An 18,238-nucleotide genomic window follows, 5' to 3' on the forward strand; every position below is an offset into this window, starting at 1 on the left:
TCCATGCTGCCTCTGTACTTCCACAGCATCTTAACATGCATCTTAACACTCCACTAGTTTTCAAAACTCCCTGGTATTATGAATTGTCATCTATTTATTCCCAATCTTCCCAGACAGTATGAAAGTTTTTATAGGACGAGAAGTCTGCCTGTGTATCTCTCTTCTGCCTTCCGAGGTAAAAGTTACTCATCAGTCCCCCTCTTGTCTGCAGGCCAGCATTTCTCATCACTTACCTGCAATAAGCACCCGCCCCACTAGGATAGAAAACAGCAGGACAGAGTCAAGTGTGCGCCCTGGGAGAGCAAGAAGCAGCTATCCAGGAGTCACTCTGTACTTGACCCCAGGCCCAGCTCCCGTAGCTCTGAGTCCTGAGGCAAGATAAGCTCAGTTTCTTTGTCTGTAAGGCAAGCATACAGAGCTACCTGTCCTCCAGGGCTGTAAGGATTCCAGGACACGAGGTGTGTGACTTCTCGGCACAGACGGAGGCTGGCGCACAGCTGTGCCCGGGTGAGCCTCGCCCTCTGTGCGGCTCGTCCCCAGGAGTGTGCCTGCTCTGAGACAGTGAATGCCCAGAGGGGACACTTCCCTTTGGCTGTCACTGCATTCCGCCTTGATCCACCTACCCCGTATTTCCCTAGACCTTGCCAGTAAGGATCACCAAATGAGATTCTCCACCTACTCCTGCAAAATCTGTAATTCTGCTCAAACTCTCAGCCAGTAACTGCTGGGAGCCCCCAGGGCACGTCTAATGTGAGCAGTACTCTGCTTCACTCTCACATCTCAGCATCTCTTTTCCTTCTTTTGCCTCACAAACTACCCGAGGGGCGCTCACTCCTGCCATGGCTTCTGGAGCACAAGAGAGAACATTTCTGCTCCTTGGGCGGTTCGGGGAAGTAAAGACGTGCGCATGAGCTTGTAAAGATTTTGGTAAAAGAGCTCTCTTTTCTTTTCAACATACAGCATCTTCTCCCTAAAAGTGATGGATAAGACTATGACCTAGCCTTGCCCCCCAGCCCAATGGCTAAGGCCTCTGGGAACCAAGCTGCTCTGGCTAGCCTCCTCCCCTTTGCACTCAAGTACGCCTAGTGGGTCTACCAGACCGGTTTGTCAGACATGCCTGAACATGTCTAAATCACAGGGTGGGTGCAGTCTGGGCAAAAGCTGGGACCCCACTACACTGACTGTGGTTTTTGTAGGCAGATCTCATCCCTGTCCCTCTTCCCTTCTGCTCTTTTCTGTGACCCAGACAATGCTCAGGAAGCTTTTACTTCACCCACTCCACTATTCTGTTAGAGCACCTTTCCTAGGGACGCCTGGGTGGCTCAGTCGGTTGGGTGTCTGCCTTCGGTTCAGGTCATGATCTCAGCGTCCTGGGATCCAGCCCCGCATCGGGCTCCCTGCTCAGTGGAGAGCCTGCTTCTCCCTCTCCCTCTCCCTCTCTCTGCCACTCTCCCTGCTTGTGCTCTCTCTCACTCTCTGACAAATAAATAAATAAAATCTTAAAAAAAAATAAAGCACCTTTCCTTAATGGGCAAGATGAAAGGGATGGGAGAGGGTGGAGAACCACACCTCGGGGGTTCCCTGGGACCAAGAGACTGCATGTGACAATAAACTAAGGCAATATGGAGCCAAGAGAGGAGTGAAATGCAAAGAATTTCAAAGAGATTGCTAAATGGAAAAGAGCCAGAGTCAGAGCAAAGAGCTAGAGTACAGAGCCAAGATTATCCTCCAAAAGGATGAGGTCCTTCTGAGGAGGCCAGAGAGAACGAGCCCATAAAGAACAGTACGATTACTCCAGATGGAACTAAATGACTGAGTCATGAATGCAGGCTACCTCCACAGCCTCTCCCAGTACGGACGAGGCTGACCTTTTCGACTTCAGGTTGATGGGACCAGTGGAGAACCGGCTGAGGTGGTAATCAGAGGGTGCAGTGAAGTGCCTACACAGGGCCTCGCAGGAACAACAGAAGGCCAGGTCTCAGGGGGAGCATGACAGACTGAGGAGAAGCACCCCAAATGTTAACCATTCTGATAGTGCCTCTGATGGGCCCTCCCCACGGCTGGAAGGATTATTCCTACGTCTTATTCAGGGCTCTAATCCCTCTAACCCCCTCGAGAGTGCTTCAGAGGGCAAATTAATGATACAGTATGATTCAGCTCCATTCCCACATGTTATGCAAGGGAAGCAGGAGTAAACCGAGCTAAAGGATGCTGAAAGGAAATAAGATAGAAAGCTGAGAAATATGAGTACCAAGGGCAGGGTCATTTCCACCCTGCTCCTCTCCTTGCTACACCCCTCCCATCACTGGACTCTACCTTGCAGCTGCTGCAACTGGGTCATGTGGAAGAATGTGTAGATGAAATCTATTGTGAGGAACATTAATGGATTTGGGGGTAACTAGTGGAAAAAACCTCCAGAAACACAGATGCTGCTAATGGGTACACAAATATGTAAAATGAGGAAGAAAAGAAAAAATGAATAGCACATTGGGAATCAAGAAGGCTTTATAAAATATGCTGATTAAGGATTTTATCATAAAAATGTAAGAAAGATATGAAAGCCAAGGGGGGGGGGGGGAATGATCTCTTAAAACAGGGTAAGAAATAATGATGCTTGTTATAGTTATTCTATGCATAACTCTAAAAGCAAGACATCTATAAGCAGACAATTTTAAAAAATACAAATGAGTTAATTCAAGGTGTTAATGACTAATCAACATGGACAGAATAAAAGAATCCAACAGAATTACTAATTTAATTTTGCTTTAGAAGACTATAGTATGACACACAAAATCAATGTACTATAGTAATTACCTAAAGAGAGACACTCCTTGGGAGGACAATTAATAAGTCAGTTACCTAACCCAGAGGTCAGCAAACTTTTTGTAAGGACCCATGGCAGGCAGACTTCTAAGATTGTCTCCAACGATCACGGTCTCCTTATAGTCACCGTAATCCCCTCATGTTATTTCTTCCCTTCAGGTATGCGCAGGACCCAGTGACTTCTTTTTCTTTTTTTTAAGATTCATTTATTTATTATTTTAGAGAGAAAGAGAGCATGAGCGGGAGGAGCAGAGAGAGAATTTCAAGCAGACTCCACGCTGAGTATGGAGCCCACTCCAGGCTCCGTCTTACAACCTTGAGACCACAACCTGAGGCGAAACCAAGAGGTGGATGCTTAACCGACTGAGCCACCCAGGCGCCCCTGACCTAGTGACTTTCTTATAAACAATACTGTGTGTAAAGGTGACAGGACACCACTTTCACAATTAGGTTACAAAACAGTCCAGCCTCCTGGAGACCCTCTCCATTCCCTTCCTGCCCGCACGCTTTGAGGAAGCAAGCGGCCAAGTCAGAGAGGCCCACTTGGTGAGGCACTGAAGGGTGGTCTTTGGCTGACAGCCAGCCAAGAGTGGGGGCCCTCGGTCCAATGGCCCAGAGGAACCGAATCCTGCCAACAAACACATGTGCTTGGAAGCAGACCTTTTCCCAGGTGAGCCTTGAGAGAACTACAGCCTGGCCAGCACTCCACCTGCAGCCTGTGAGTGACCCGGAAGTAGAAGGTTTAGCTAAGCTGTGTCCAGATTCCTCATCCATGGAAACTCTGAGACAGTTAATGAATGTTGTTTTAAGCCACTGAGTTTTGAGGCAGTTTGTTACTTAGCACTGGATAAGGAATAAGCAATATAAAGCCAGACGATAAATACTGTAGGCTTTGAAAGCTATGCAGTCTCTGGGGCAGCTCTTCACCTCTGCTGCAGTGGTCCCCAAAGCAGCCGGGGAAGATCCTCCAGTGAAGGAGCACGGCTGTGTTCTAGCACAATTTTACTGATGGACAGTGAAACTCAAATTCCATATCATATTCACGTGTCAGAAAATACTGTTCATCTTTTGACTTTTTCAACCACTCAAGAACGTAACATGCAAGGTAAAAACCATTCAGAACTCACAGGCCACACAGAAACAGGCAGCAGAAGGGAGCTGACCTGCGGGTTGTAGTTTTGCTAACCCCCGACCGAAACTGTACAGCAAATATTATTATTATTTTGATAACACCGAGACCTGAATTTATATAACATTATGCTTATAATAGTACAATGAGACACATTAACAAAGCATATTTTACTGATGGATTGTGAAATGCCAAATGAACACCTCATGGCAAATATTTTCGACATTTCAAAGTCAGAGAAAATGAGGCACAATGCTATCAGAGAGGACGGAAGAACTGCGCACAGACTCTCTGTATCCTGATTCTCAGGTGAGGACACAGGATTCAAAGCCCCAGGCCAGTGAAGGACGAGGGGCGGCCAGAAGAACCGACAAGAGATACCAGAGGTGGGGTGGACACCTTTGCACGTAGCAGTAACCCAGAGCCTAAAAGAAGGGGTTCTACACAGAAAGGGAATAAAAGCTAGCGGGAGACACACAAGTAAGAAAAGCACATGCTATGTACATGAAATAAAAATAAGACACACACTCAGAAAAGCTAACAAAAGCTTTATCGTTAATAAAACTATCTTCAAATCCCTAAAGCAATGTCTGGAAGAAACAACAGAACTCGTATATGTCCATTGGAGGATGGGACCAGCATCGACATGCAGAGGTTAGAGGAAGTGGATTTCAGCTTATGTTAAGGAGGCAGGATTTTATACAAGGGAAGTTGTTCAATAATGGAAGGGGCTTCCCTGAAAGTACTTTACATGACTGGGCCATCCACTCGTTGATGGCACTCACACAGAAGGGAGGGGACCACCGGGACCCCGCTGAAGGGATTCTTACAGCAGGGAGAAAGTTTTCCTCTCCTTCTAAATTCTTATTGTATTTTAAGATTTGATATACCAAAGAAACATTCTTATTCTGGTTTTAGGCTACCTAACAGTTACAGGCAGGTAGATAACTTGGATAAGATGTTATTTTGAAGCAGCTCAAGTAAAAGCTCTAGAAAGTATGCAGCGTTCAGGGAAGATCACAAACATGAAGAAGAATTCAGTGATGAAAAAAGCCCTTGGCTAATTAAGACAGGGGACAAGATAATGATACATTTATCAGAACGGTACATTTCTTTTTCACTTTCTAAATTTATGTTCTTCTTTTTTTTTTTTTTAAATGGCAGGAGAGTAGACACAATGTTACATTAGTTTGGGGTGTGCGGCATAGTGAATTGAGCAAGTCTGTATGCTGTGCTCTGCTCATCCCAAATGTGGCTACCCTGTGTCACCACACAGGATCACAGCACCACTGACCATATTCCCTGCGCTGTACCTTTTATCCCCATGACTTATTCATTCTGTCACAGGAAGCCTGGATCTCCCAATTCCCTTCACCTGTTTTGCTCATTCTATACGCCCCCGCAACCACCAGTTTGTTTTATGTATTTATGGGTCTGCTTTGTTCGTTTGTTTAGCTTTTTAGATTCCACATATAAGTGAAATTATATGATATTTGTCTTTCTCTGTTTGACTTATTTCACATAGCATAATACCCTCTAGGTCCATCCATGTTGTCGCAAATGGTAAAAATCTCATCCTCTTTTATGGCTGAATAATATCCCATTGTATATATTTTGAATGGTGCATATTTTTAAAAGAACAGACTATGAAAGACTTTACACCAGGAAAGACAATCAGAATGATTACCTTGAAAGGAAAAGGTAGTGTAGGATAATTTAATTATTACACTGTTACAAATTTCAGTAACAACCAAAAACCATGCAATCATAGGTTAACACTAAGCTTTAAAGAAAATTATTAACAACATGACAGAATGGATAATTAATTGGTTAAAGGGCAAGAATCCTATTTAAGTTCTTGAAAAATATGTTCTAGTTTCAAGATTTTAGACACCCTGATTCAGGCTCTTTCTCTTTCTAAAACCAGAATGCCAAATGATTGCTCTAAAGGCAATAAAAGCAATTTAAATTTGAACATCACTGGTTTAGAATACTCCTGCCATCATAACCAGCAATATATTACCTCCCTGCAGGCAGTCCTATGAAGGAAAGAAAAACTGTAAGCAGATTGCTTGTGGACGTGGACCCAGAGAGTGGGGAATCAGTCAGAGGAGGCACTATTTAATGCTGTCAGATTAAGGCTGCCCTTTGCACCTGTCACCATGACAGATATGACCTTGCAAAGGGACCCAGATGCTCAAGACCATGACCAAGGTTTCCTATAATTCTGAGGCATTTTCAAACTGTAAAGAGGCCCATTTAAACTAAGCAAAGTCATATTAAAAAATTTTAAGTTAATGACTTTAACAAGAAATATTACTGATCACTTTGGAATTAAATAAACTGGAATAGTGAGAAATTATTTCCTTCCTAATCTGTCCTGTAATAGGTATGTTTAGAAAAATTTAACAGTTTTATTAAAGTAAAACTGATGCACAGTAAACTTCCCACACACGAAGTGTATGCTTTGTTAAGTTCTGACGTATGTATACACCTGTGAAATCATTGCCACAACCAAAGAAAGGAACATACCCAACCACCCTCCAAAGGTTCCTGGTGTCCCTTTGTCGTCTCCTCTGCCCTCCCCCAGTCAATGGCCCCTCAATCAATTCCCACACTTGAGCCAGTTTACATACCCCAGAACCTCTTGAATGAAGGGGAAGGTGGGTCGCCTTCAGGAAGGACCCTGAAAATTTATACTCTGAATCTTTCTCCCAGCCTTCCCTGAAGGGGCCTATAGCTCTTTATCAGAGGAACTGTTTCTTGGCGAAAAGGAAATAACCAGACTTTCTGGGGACTACCAGACTCTGGCTCTGAACTGACACTAATTCCAGAAGACCCCAAACATCACTGGGGCGCACCAGAGTAGGGGCTTATGGAGGTCAGGTGACCAGTAGAGTTTCAGCTCCATCTCATGGTGGCTTCAGTGGGTCCCTGACGCCATCCTGTGGTTATTTCCCCAGTTCCAGAATGCATAATCGGAAGAGACAGATTTAGCTGCTGGCACGATCCCCACATTGGTTCCCTGGCCTGTGGAGGCAAGGCAATTATAGCGGAAAAGGCAAAATAGAAGCCATGAGAACTGCCTCTACCTAGGGAAATCGTAAAACCAAAAGTAATATAGCATTCCTGGGGGATTGCACAGATTAGTGCCACAATCAGAGCCTTGAAAGACGTAGGATGGGTGATCCCCAACCACCCCCTTGCAGAAGACGGATGGATCTTGGAGACGACACTGGAGTATTGTCAATTTAACCAGGTGGCGGACTTCAACTGCGGTGCTGTACCAGACGTGGTTTCGGTGCTTGAGCAAATTCACACACACACCCCGGTACGCAGCTATTCATCTGGCATATGCCTTTTTCTCCATCACTGTCTGTAAGGCCCACCGGAAGGAGCTGCTTTCAGCTAGCAAGGCCAGCAATGCACCCTTACTGTCCTACCTCAGGGGTACATCAGCCCTCCAGCCCTACGTCCTAATTTGGTTTTTGAGGCTCCTGATCACCTTTCTCTTTGATATCACACATGATCTGTTATATTGATGACCTTATGCTGATTGGACCTGGTGAGCAAGAAGTAGTAACTACTCTAGACTGATTGGGAAAACAGCTGTATGAAAATAAATCGAACTAAAATTTAGGGACCTTCTAGGTGAGTGACTTCTAGGGGGTCCAGTAGTATGGGGCATGTCAAGATACTATTTCCAAGGTGAAGGATAAGTTGTTGCATCTGACCCCTCCTACAATTGAAAAAGAGGGACGATGCCTAGTGGGCCTCTTTGGATCTTGGAGATAACATATTCCTCATCTGGGAGTAGGACTCCAGCCTATTTTCCAAGTGACCTGAGAAGCTGCTGCTGAGTGGGACCCAGAACAAGAGAAAGCTCTGCAACAGGTCCAGGCTGCTGTTCAAGCTGCTCTGCCCCTCAGGCCATATGTTCCAGCAGATTCAATAGTGCCTGAGGTGTCAGTGGGAGATAGGGAAGCTTTTAGAACCTCTGGCAGGCCCCTATAGGTGAACTGCAGTACAAACTCATAGGATTTTGGAGCAAAACCCTGTCATCTTCTGCAGATAACTACTTCCCTTTTGAGAAACAGCTCTTGGTCTGCTACTGGGCCTAAATAGAGACTGAACACTTAACCATGGGCCCCCAAGTTCCACGAGACCTGAGATGCCCATCATACGTGGGGTGTTATCTGACCCATCAGCAGCACTCCCTCATCAAGTGGAGGTAGTAGACACGAGATGGAGCCTGAGCAGGTCCTGAAGGCACAAGTTACATGAACCAGCGACCCAGATGCCCACCCTCCCTGCTCCCACTACAACGCCGTCTCTCTCCCAGCCTGCATCTATGGCCTCATGGGTGGTTCCGTATGATAGCTGACAAAGGAAGAAAAGACTCAGGCCTTGTTTACAGATAGTTCTGTATGATATGCAGGCACCACCCGGAAGTGGACAACGGCAGCACGATAGCTCCTTTCTGGCACATCCCTGAAGAACACGGTGAAGGGGAATCTTCCCAGCAGGCAGGACTTGGAGCAGTGACCTGGATGTTCATTTTGCTTGGAAGGAGAAATGGCCAGACGTGCAATTTTATACTGACTAATGGGCAGTGGCCAATGGTTTGGCTGGATGGTCAGGGACTTGGAAGAAGTAAGATTAGAATATTGCTCAACATCACTCAGCATCAGGAAGATACAAATCAAAACCTCAATGAGATACCACCTCACACCAGTCAGAATGGCTAAAATTAACAAGTCAGGAAAAGACAGATATTGGTGAGGATGCAGAGAAAGGGGAACCCTCCTACACTGTTGGTGGGAATGCAAGCTGGTGCAGCCACTCTGGAAAACAGTATGGAGCTTCCTCAAAAAGTTGAAAATAGAGCTACCCTATGACTCAGCAATTGCACTACTGGGTATTTACCCCAAAGATACAAATGTAGTGATCTGAAGGGACACTTGCACCCCAATGTTTATAGGAGCAATGTCCACAATAGCCAAACTATGGAAAGAGCCTAGATGTCCATCAACAGACGAATGGATAAAGAAGATGTGGTGTGTGTATATCTATATATCTATATCTATCTATCTATATATATACACACATATACACACAATGGAATATTTTTCAGCCATCAAAAAAATGAAATCTTGCCATTTGCAATGACATGGATGGAACTAGAGGGTATTATACTAAGCAAAATAAGTCAATCAGAGAAAGACAATTATCATATGATCTCACTGATATGAGGAATTTGAGAAACAAGACAGACGCTCATAGGGGAAGGGAGGGAAAAATGAAACAAGACGAAACCAGAGAGGGAGACAAACCATAAGAGACTCTTAATTTCAGGAAACAAACTGAGGGCTGCTGGAGTGGCGGGGGGTGGGAGGGATGGGGTAGCTGAGTGATGGACATTGGGGAGGGTATGTGCTATGGTGAGCACTGTGAAATGTGTAAGACTGATGAATCACAGACCTGTACCCCTGATACAAATAATACATTACGTTAATTAAAAAAAAAAAGGAAAGAAAGGAAAAAAAAGAATATTGGTGACAAGGAAGTCTGGTTGACAAAGATATATGAGTAAGAGGTACATGGTAAACCTCTCTGAATGGGGAGAAAAAATGTGGAGGTATTTGTGTCCCACGTGAATGCTCACCAAAGGGTGACCTCAGCAGGGAGGATTTTAATAATCAAGTGAATAGGATGATCTCTTCTGTAGATACCAGTCAGTCTCTTTCTCCAGTCAACCCTATCATCACACAGTGGGCCATGAACATAGTGGCTGTGTGGTAAGGAAGGAGGTTATGTGCGGGCCCATCAGCATGGACTTCTCACCAAGGCTGACCTGGCTATGACTCCTGCTGAGCGCCCAATCTGCCCACAGCAGAGACCAACATTGAGTGCCCAATATGGCACCAATGCCCAGGGTGGTCAGCCGGTTACATGGTGGCAGGTTGATTACATGGGACTGCTTCCATTACGGAAGGGGCAATGTTTCAACCTACCTGGAACAGATGCTTACTCTAGATACAGATTTACTTTCCCTGCATGCAGTGCTTCTGCCAAAACAACCATCTGTGGACTTACAAAATGCTTTAAGCACTGTCATGGTATTCTACGAAGCATGGCTTCTAATCAAGGAACTCACTTCATAGCAAAAGAAGTGTACAGTGGGCCCACGCTCATGGAATTCACTGGGCTTACCAAGTTCTCTACCATCTTGAAGGAGCTGGTGTGATAGGACAGTGGAATGGCCTTTTGAAGACACAGTTACAGTGTGAGCTAGGTGACAATATGTCTCAGGGCTCTAGCAAGGTTCTCCAAAAGGCTATAAATGCTCTGAATCCACATCCAATATACGGTGCAGTTTCTCCCCTACCAGGATTCATGGACCCAGAAATCATGGGGTGGAACTGGGAATGGCACCACTCACGAGTACTCCCAAGTGACTCACTAGCAAAATGTTTGCCTCCTGTTCCCCTGACTTTATGCTCTGCTAGCCTAGAGGTCTTAGTTCTAGGAAAAGGAATGCTTCCACCAAGAGACACAAAATGACTGATTCCATTGAGTTGGAAATTAAGACAGCCACCCAGCTACTTTGGGCTCCTTGTGCCTCTAAATCAACAGCAAAGAAGGGAGTTCTCGTGCTGGCTGGTGTGATCGATCCTCACTACCAAGGGGAAATTGGACTACTACTCCACAATGAAAGTAAGGAAGAGTGTCTGAAATACAGGAGACCCCTTAGGGTATCTATTAGTATTACCATGCCCTGTGATTAAGGTCAATTGAAAACTATAACAACCCAATCTAGGCAGAAGTACTAAAGGCCCAGCTTCTTCAGGATTGACTGTCTGGGTCATCCCACAAGGTACCTGGTGAAGACGAGGGGAATACAGAGTTGGTAGTGGAAGAAAGTAGTCATAAATACCACCTATGACCCCATAACCAGTTACAAAAATCGCTGTACTTCCTCCTCTTGTTATGAGTATATCTGTGTAGGAATACATGTGCATAAATCATTTTAATATATATGTTACAATATGTCTTTGTTGTCTTTCCTCTCTTATTCCTTTATCATGTAAGACAAGATGCATTGACTTTATATCATGACATTTAAGTACTGTTAATTTTTATCATAGTATCTAAGTTACGGGATTTCAAGAAGAGCGAACATCACTTAAGGATTTTATATAAGGGGTTAGTGTGTTTTCCATTGTATGTAGGATAGCTGTATCACGTTTGGTGGAATTATGACCTTGTTATTGTCTTTATTTGGAGATTAAGTTCAGCTTAAGGAGATGTGCATGGCTGCCAAACTGACAGGGATGGACTTGTGATGGTTAATCCAAAGTGTCACTTGACTGGGCTACAGGTTGCCCAAATTTAACATTGCTATGGGTGTATCTGTGAGGGTATTCTCAATGAAATTAGCATCTGAATTGGTGGGCTCAGTAAAGTAGAATCCTCTCCCCAGTGTGGGTGGACAGCAACCAATCCCTTGAGGGCCTGAGTAGAGAAGAAAAAAAAAAAAAAAGCAGAGGAAGAGAGGGTTCAGCCCCTTGCTGCCTGCCTGCTTAACATAGGATGCTGGTCTTCTGCCACTGGACTGGGATTTACACCCACAGGCTCCTCCTATTCTCAGGACTGGGTCTCCAGCTTGCAGACGGCAGATCCTGGGACTTCTCAGCCTCCATAATCATAATGGTTTTGTTCCTCCAGAGAATCCTGCTACAATCCGACTCTTCATTGGTAGCCACTCCAGTGAGCACACAGTGGCATCTCACCGTGGTTTAGTCTGTATTTCCCTAAAGACTAATGATATTGTTCATCTTTTCGCCTGCTTATTTGCCGCTCATAGATCTTCTCTGGTGAACTCTTAAAATCTTTTGCCCATTTTTCAAAATGGAGGGCTTTTATTCACCTTGAGTTTTGAGAGTTCCTTATGTATTCTGGATACCAGTCATCTATCAGATGAAGGATTTGTCATTTTCTCCCACTCTGGCTTGTCTTTCTACTCTCTTGGTTTCCTTCAAAGAGCACACGTATTTAATTTTGATGAAGTCCAATTTATCAGTGTTTTCTTTTATGGATTGCACTTTTTTGTGTCCTATCTAAGAAATCTTTGCCTAACCCAAGGTCACAAAGATTTTCCTTTATGTTTTCTTCCAGAAATGTTGTAGTTTTAGGTTTTACATTTAGGTCTATGATCTATTTTTAATTTTTCTATAAAGTGCAAAGTATTTATTGAAGTTCATTCTCCCCCCATATGATAGCCAATGGTTCTAGCATTTGTTGAAAAGACTATCTTTTCTCCACCAAACTGACTTTGCACCTTTGTAAAAAAAACAAAACAAAACAAAACAAAAAAACCCAGAAACAATGGTCTATATCTGTGTGGTTTCGTTTCCGGACTTGCTAATCTAGTTCATTGATGATTTGTGTATCTCAATATGAACACCTCAGTGTTCTAATTAGTGTAGCTTATAAGCCCTGAAATCAACTTTGGTCTACTTTTTCAAAGGTGATTTGGCTATTCTATGTCCTCTACATACCTCTATGAATTTTAGGTTGTCAACTTCTACAGAAAAACAAAAGAAAACAAAACAAAAAACCCCCCAAAACAGCTTGCTGGGATTGTGACTGTGATGAATCTATAGATCAGTTTAGAGAGAAATCACATCTGAACTATACTGAGTAGCTCCCTCACACACGAGTGCTTATCAATACTTCACTGAATACCCAAGGGGTACCTTCTGCAAGTCTCTGGACGTCTCTCTGACTCTGCCCTGCAAACTCTAGCTGCGCGGTCCTCCTGGACTCAGTTCCATCTCCTCAACTCTGCCTGGGCCTCCCCTCCCTGTGTTGCAGCCTGGATACTCTCTCAAGGCAGTAAGCTGGGCGATCAGAGGGCTCACCTCGTTTATTTTCCGTCTCTCTGTGTTCACTGTCCTTCACTGCTAGATGCTCAGTGTCTTCGATAGTGCTGTTTCATATATTTTGCCCATTTTAAAAACTGTTTCAGGCAGGAAAGTAAATCCGGTCCCTGTTATTCCATCTTGGTGGAAGTCTCAATTTTTAATTTTTAATGTCAAATCTGTTCTCAAAGTTATAAAATTCAAGTAAAAACAGGACAAAAACATAACTAGTAATTAGTATAATGTTTCATCACTGTTCGTTTATTTGTTCATTAATCCATTTCATTCCAAAAATATTTACTGAATTCTGCACAGTAAGCACTGTCCTGGCACATGAGCATACAATCCTGAAGGTCAAAGCCAGACATGCGCCTTGCTCTCACAGAGCTTACAATCTAGTGGGACAGACAGACGTTAATCAAGTAACTATGAACACATATGAAACACTGCAATTGTGACAGCAGCTATGAAGAAAAGAATAGAATAAGCTACTCTGGTAACCTACAGGAGGGTGATTTTATGGTATTTGTTTCTATTGAGCCTATATATCCGTGAGTTGAAAATATCACTACTTTTTCTTTATTTGCAAAGAAATTACATTCGGTATACAGTAGGGAAAAAATGTCCAACAAATACACTTCTCAATATATGATGTGCTAGATTAAGATAATATATGAAGTGCTTTGGATCGCATAAAAAATTTGACACTATCCTTTTGAGACTTAAGATCTAAGTGGGCACATAAAATATAAAGAAACATAAATGTTATATATCTATATTCTATATGAATATAAATGGAAGTTTACCACTTGAACATTATTTTGTCTACCCTCATTTAAAAGATTAACTTTTCTATCAGCCTTAATTTCAGAAATTTGATAAGTTTCTTTCAGAAAACAATACATTCATTTTATTTTGTTAAGTCTTACCTAGATATCTCAGCTTGGGAATTCTTCTCCCCATCGACAGTGAAAGGAGATGCTCCAGTTAGTAATTCATACATTAGAACACCTAAACTCCACCAGTCAACTGCCTATAAAACAATAATATCATTTTATAGAATATGAATATATATTTTATAAGAAAGGAGAATGAACAGAATAAAACTATATATTTGAAAAATATTTTAACAAGAAGATTTTGTATATAGGTTTCTGTGTAAGAAGTATTAAATTAAACACTTGCAAGAAAGACATTTAGAGAACAAATATCTGGGTATTCTCAGAATAGAATTTAAACACAGTGATAGTCAATCAAGGGGCTAAAAGTGTTTTCATTATTTCCTAAATCATTAAGTAATGGTTTTATTTTGGTTAATTAAAAAAATTTTTTTTTAATTTTATTATTTTTTAAAGATTTTATTTATTTGATAGAGAGAGACAGAGAAAGAGAGAGAGAGAGCACGAGATGGGGGAGGGTCAGAGGGAGAAGCAGACTCCCCACTGAGTGGGCAGCCTGATCTGGGACCCAATCCTGGGACTCCGGGATTATGATCTGAGCTGAAGGCAGTCGCTTAACCAACTGAGCCACCCAGGCACCCCAAATTTTAAAAATTTTAAGTAAACTCTTTAGACTTATGATGGGGAAAAAAGAAAAGGAACATTCAGCATTTTTATTAATTATTTAGCTCCAATAAGTATTATGAAATTCCTTGAACTCAAAGAACAAAAATGAAAAAATCCCATCTAATGATACCATATTTCATAACCACCTAAATTTTCAATTCTTCTTATAGGACCTATCACATACATCTTCATTTATGTGAGTCTTCAATTGTGGGAAACATGAAGATGCTTAAATAACATAAAATAAAATGAGATCTAAATTGGAAACCAACCTATAAATGCAGTTACCTGAACTGAGAGCAGAGTTTAAAGAACCCTGACATTAGTTCTTTTATAATGAGGCAAATCAAGATTTCAATATTTGTTGAATACACAAGCTTATACCAAGAGATATTAACTGGATGCTAAAATTTTTAACCCTGCTTCCAAATTTCAGGGCAAAGATTTCAGAGAGATGATGCAAAATTTATGAACCTAGAGCTATTTTAAAGAAAATACATAACGGGGGCGCCTGTGTGGCTCAGTCGTTAAGCGTCTGCCTTCGGCTCAGGTCATGGTCCCAGGGTCCTGGGATCGAGCCCCGCGTCGGGCTCCCTGCTCCGCGGGAAGCCTGCTTCTCCCTCTCCCACTCCCCCTGCTTGTGTTCTCTCTCTCGCTATGTCTCTCTCTGTCAAATAAATAAAAAATCTTTAAAAAAAAAAAAAAAGAAAATACATAACGATGACATATAAAACATGATCAGGCTGACTGCAATCATAAAAGGAACAGTGTGGAGCCAGGTACACTGATAAGTGCTTTGCATATATTGTCACATTTAATACCTCAAGGTCATCAAGGTGTTCCACGAACAGGAAAGAGTATTTATTGACTAGCTATATTCCAGACTCAGGTATACAGGAATTCTTGGAGGTTCTATAAGGTTTTCATCCTTAAAAATTGGTTACATTAGGTCGTAGAAGGTAATTTTCAAATTTTAACAGTTATAAATTCCTATTAAACTGTTGAGGACAACAGTTTCAAAGAATACCATGCAGTAAACGAAACCAGCAATTCAATCATTTTATTTATACAAGCCGTTTTACTGCCACCGGAGTCAGGACCCTCAGAATGTTTTGCTGTTGGATTTGAAACCAGCTGTTGAGATGATACAGATCAACAATCAGATTCCTAATCATATGGCCTGAAACCAATACCACACCAACCTGAAGAACAGGCTTTAAGTATATGATTAGTTATTAGTAAGGAGACCAAAGATTCTCCACACTTAAGATATCTGGACTGAATATGTGGGATTTTGAAAGGGGATGAGGGAGAAGGGAAGATGAGGAACAAAAAATAGTCAAAACTCCTTATTTGGAGAAAATTATTAATACAGCAAAAGCATTAAGATGGCACCAAAGAAATCTTACCCTTTAATACAGGAAGAAAAAATATGTGACCTAGATTTTATAACAAAACTGGTTAAGATGCTTCCTCTACAATCTTTACTTTGCACAAAGGGAAGTGAGGTTTTTAGAGGGCTTAAGGAAAACAAACTTGGACTATCTTGAATGCAGGATTTTTTTCTTTCTCCAAGGATTGTTACAATGCTTATTTCTGTTGAAGAGATAATCAACAAAGTCTATCTTCTTCCTCTAAAACTCTAGATATCATAATTTGTTCATGTATTCAAAGCAAAGGAGAGAAAACAATGAAGGTAAGACAATACCAGAAAGAGGGCTCTGAGGAAGAGACTGGACCTGAGTTATTAACTAGGGTTCTTATTATACATTTTATGGAGATATAAGGAAGTGTAGAACATACCTTGTCATGTCCTGAATCTCCCCCTCTGACAATATCCGGTGCCATGTATTCAATAGTCCCACAAAAGGAATATGCTCTTTCAGCCTTAAACAGTCAAACAAACAAAAAGGCATTTGATTTCAAACCAGACAAATGATAAAAAAAAGTCAGTATTACATGTTAGTGGTTGAGATACACCACAGTAGAAAAGTAGTGGTAGAATCTATTTGACAGACTCCCCCCTTCTCACCAGGTCAGATCATCACTACATAGTGAGTCCTGGGTTCATGTCCTGTCCAAAGACTTCCTTTGCTTGAAACCTTCCCATCTATCCACCCATCCATCCACACACCCATCCATACATCCATTCATCCATCCATCCACTCTTCTTCTTTTTTGCAGTATGTATGTATATTTCAATTATTGGTTTCTTGTACCATTCTTTTTCTAAAACTTCAAGTAGTCCTAGTAGGGTAACAAGAACTGTCTAATACTTTAGTACTTTATTTCCAGATAGGCAAGATTGGGAAAACACTGGGAAACCTTAAGGGGAAAAAGAGACCAAATTCTAAGAAGGAGAAAAGGGAGCCCAAAGATGAAAAACGACGAAAAATATTTTTTCCCACCTTATTTTGTTTAGGTTTGGCACTGCCAATCATATGTTTAGTAATGATGCGCAAAATTGTTTTTATTTTATAAAAGGATTGTCTCTTAAAGACAGTTGTTTCTCCTTTGTGGAGCTTTAAAAAGGTCTAGATTTAATGATCAATTGTGTCTTATGACATTCCAATGAAACAAAGGAGAGTAAATATCTAAATTATCATACAGATATATTAAATAGGGAAAAAAGAATTCCTCTTTGACAAGATACATTCTTACGGCTGTATCTGAAACTTTTTAAGGCACTTCTGAGCCATTAAAATATTTTACAAAATTACTTTAAAGGAAACTTCAATTTACACTTTACTCTTCTTCCACTAGCAAGGTTTTAAGAAAAATAAGCATTCCTCTTATTTACCAATTTTAAAAGTAAAGAACACTACTCTAGCAATGTTATAGAATGAATTAGTAGAAGTCCTTTACTTTATTAGGGGAAGTTAAGCACAGAGACAATAAATATAATGAATTTATTTAAACACTTTGGTAAAAGTGTATTTAAACTACTTAATCATAATATACATATATTATATGTCATATAATTAATACGGTTTAAGATTCATTTCTTTCTTTTTATGTGCTACATTTGCTGAAAGATTACATCCCCAGAAACTAAAAGAAATAATTTACTTATGCTTATATCTGCAGAAAATTTTCTTTTTTGTTACCTGGCAGAATAATGTTATTGACTAGCTAATAAAAACCATATATCAAATATTATCTCTCTGCTTAATCATTTCAGTACCAAATGCTAATTTTGTATTAAACTACTAGAAAAATTAAAGCTAAATAAAATTGATTCCATTTAATTTCTGCATAAAAAGTTAACGAATAATTTTTAACTTTGTTAGACATGCTTAGGAAAAATGTGTTAGGAAGCATTCATCTGTTTACCGAATTATTAAAAAAGAAATAGTACAAAATTACTTTTTAAAAAAACCCCAAACTTCATAAAACCAGTGTTCTTAGTTAATATACTATTTATTATGCAATAGCCTTTTTTTGGATAAGCCAAAATCACTGTGTAGCTGGCATAAAGAAACATGAAAATTACTAAGTCAGAGTGTTTATTATTTGATCTCATCTTAAAAGATACCTTTAAAACATTATATCCTAAATCAAGTTTAGATACACTGAAAAAAAAAATAATTCTCCAAACTGGTTTAGGAGTAAAAAGATAATGAGTTTTGGGGCACCTGGGTGGCTCAGTTGGTTAAGCGTCTGCCTTCGGCTCAGGTCATGATCCCGGGGTCCTGGGATCGAGCCCCGCATCAGGCTCCCTGCTCGGCGGGAAGCCTGCTTCTCCCTCTCCCACTCCCCCTGCTTGTGTTCCTGCTCTCGCTCTCTCTCTCTCTCTG

At 41.4% G+C, this 18,238-nt stretch overlaps 1 protein-coding gene across 4 annotated transcripts in view; it reads right to left on the reverse strand.

The window, feature by feature from the left end:
* Positions 1 to 18,238, reverse strand: part of RPS6KA5 (ribosomal protein S6 kinase A5) — a 179,651-nt gene that overhangs the window by 36,661 nt on the left and 124,752 nt on the right. For all 4 annotated transcript variants that reach the window (XM_032405786.1, XM_032405790.1, XM_032405788.1 and 1 more), the window contains exons 6-7: positions 16,245 to 16,328; positions 13,806 to 13,909 (exon numbers count right to left, since the gene is read on the reverse strand). In XM_032405786.1, coding sequence (XP_032261677.1) covers positions 13,806 to 13,909; positions 16,245 to 16,328 — 188 coding nt within the window. The remainder of the gene's footprint in view (positions 1 to 13,805; positions 13,910 to 16,244; positions 16,329 to 18,238) is intronic.

The sequence above is a fragment of the Phoca vitulina genome, unplaced genomic scaffold (genome assembly GCF_004348235.1).
Source record: "Phoca vitulina isolate PV1807 unplaced genomic scaffold, GSC_HSeal_1.0 scaffold7, whole genome shotgun sequence".
Lineage (NCBI taxonomy): Eukaryota > Metazoa > Chordata > Mammalia > Carnivora > Phocidae > Phoca > Phoca vitulina.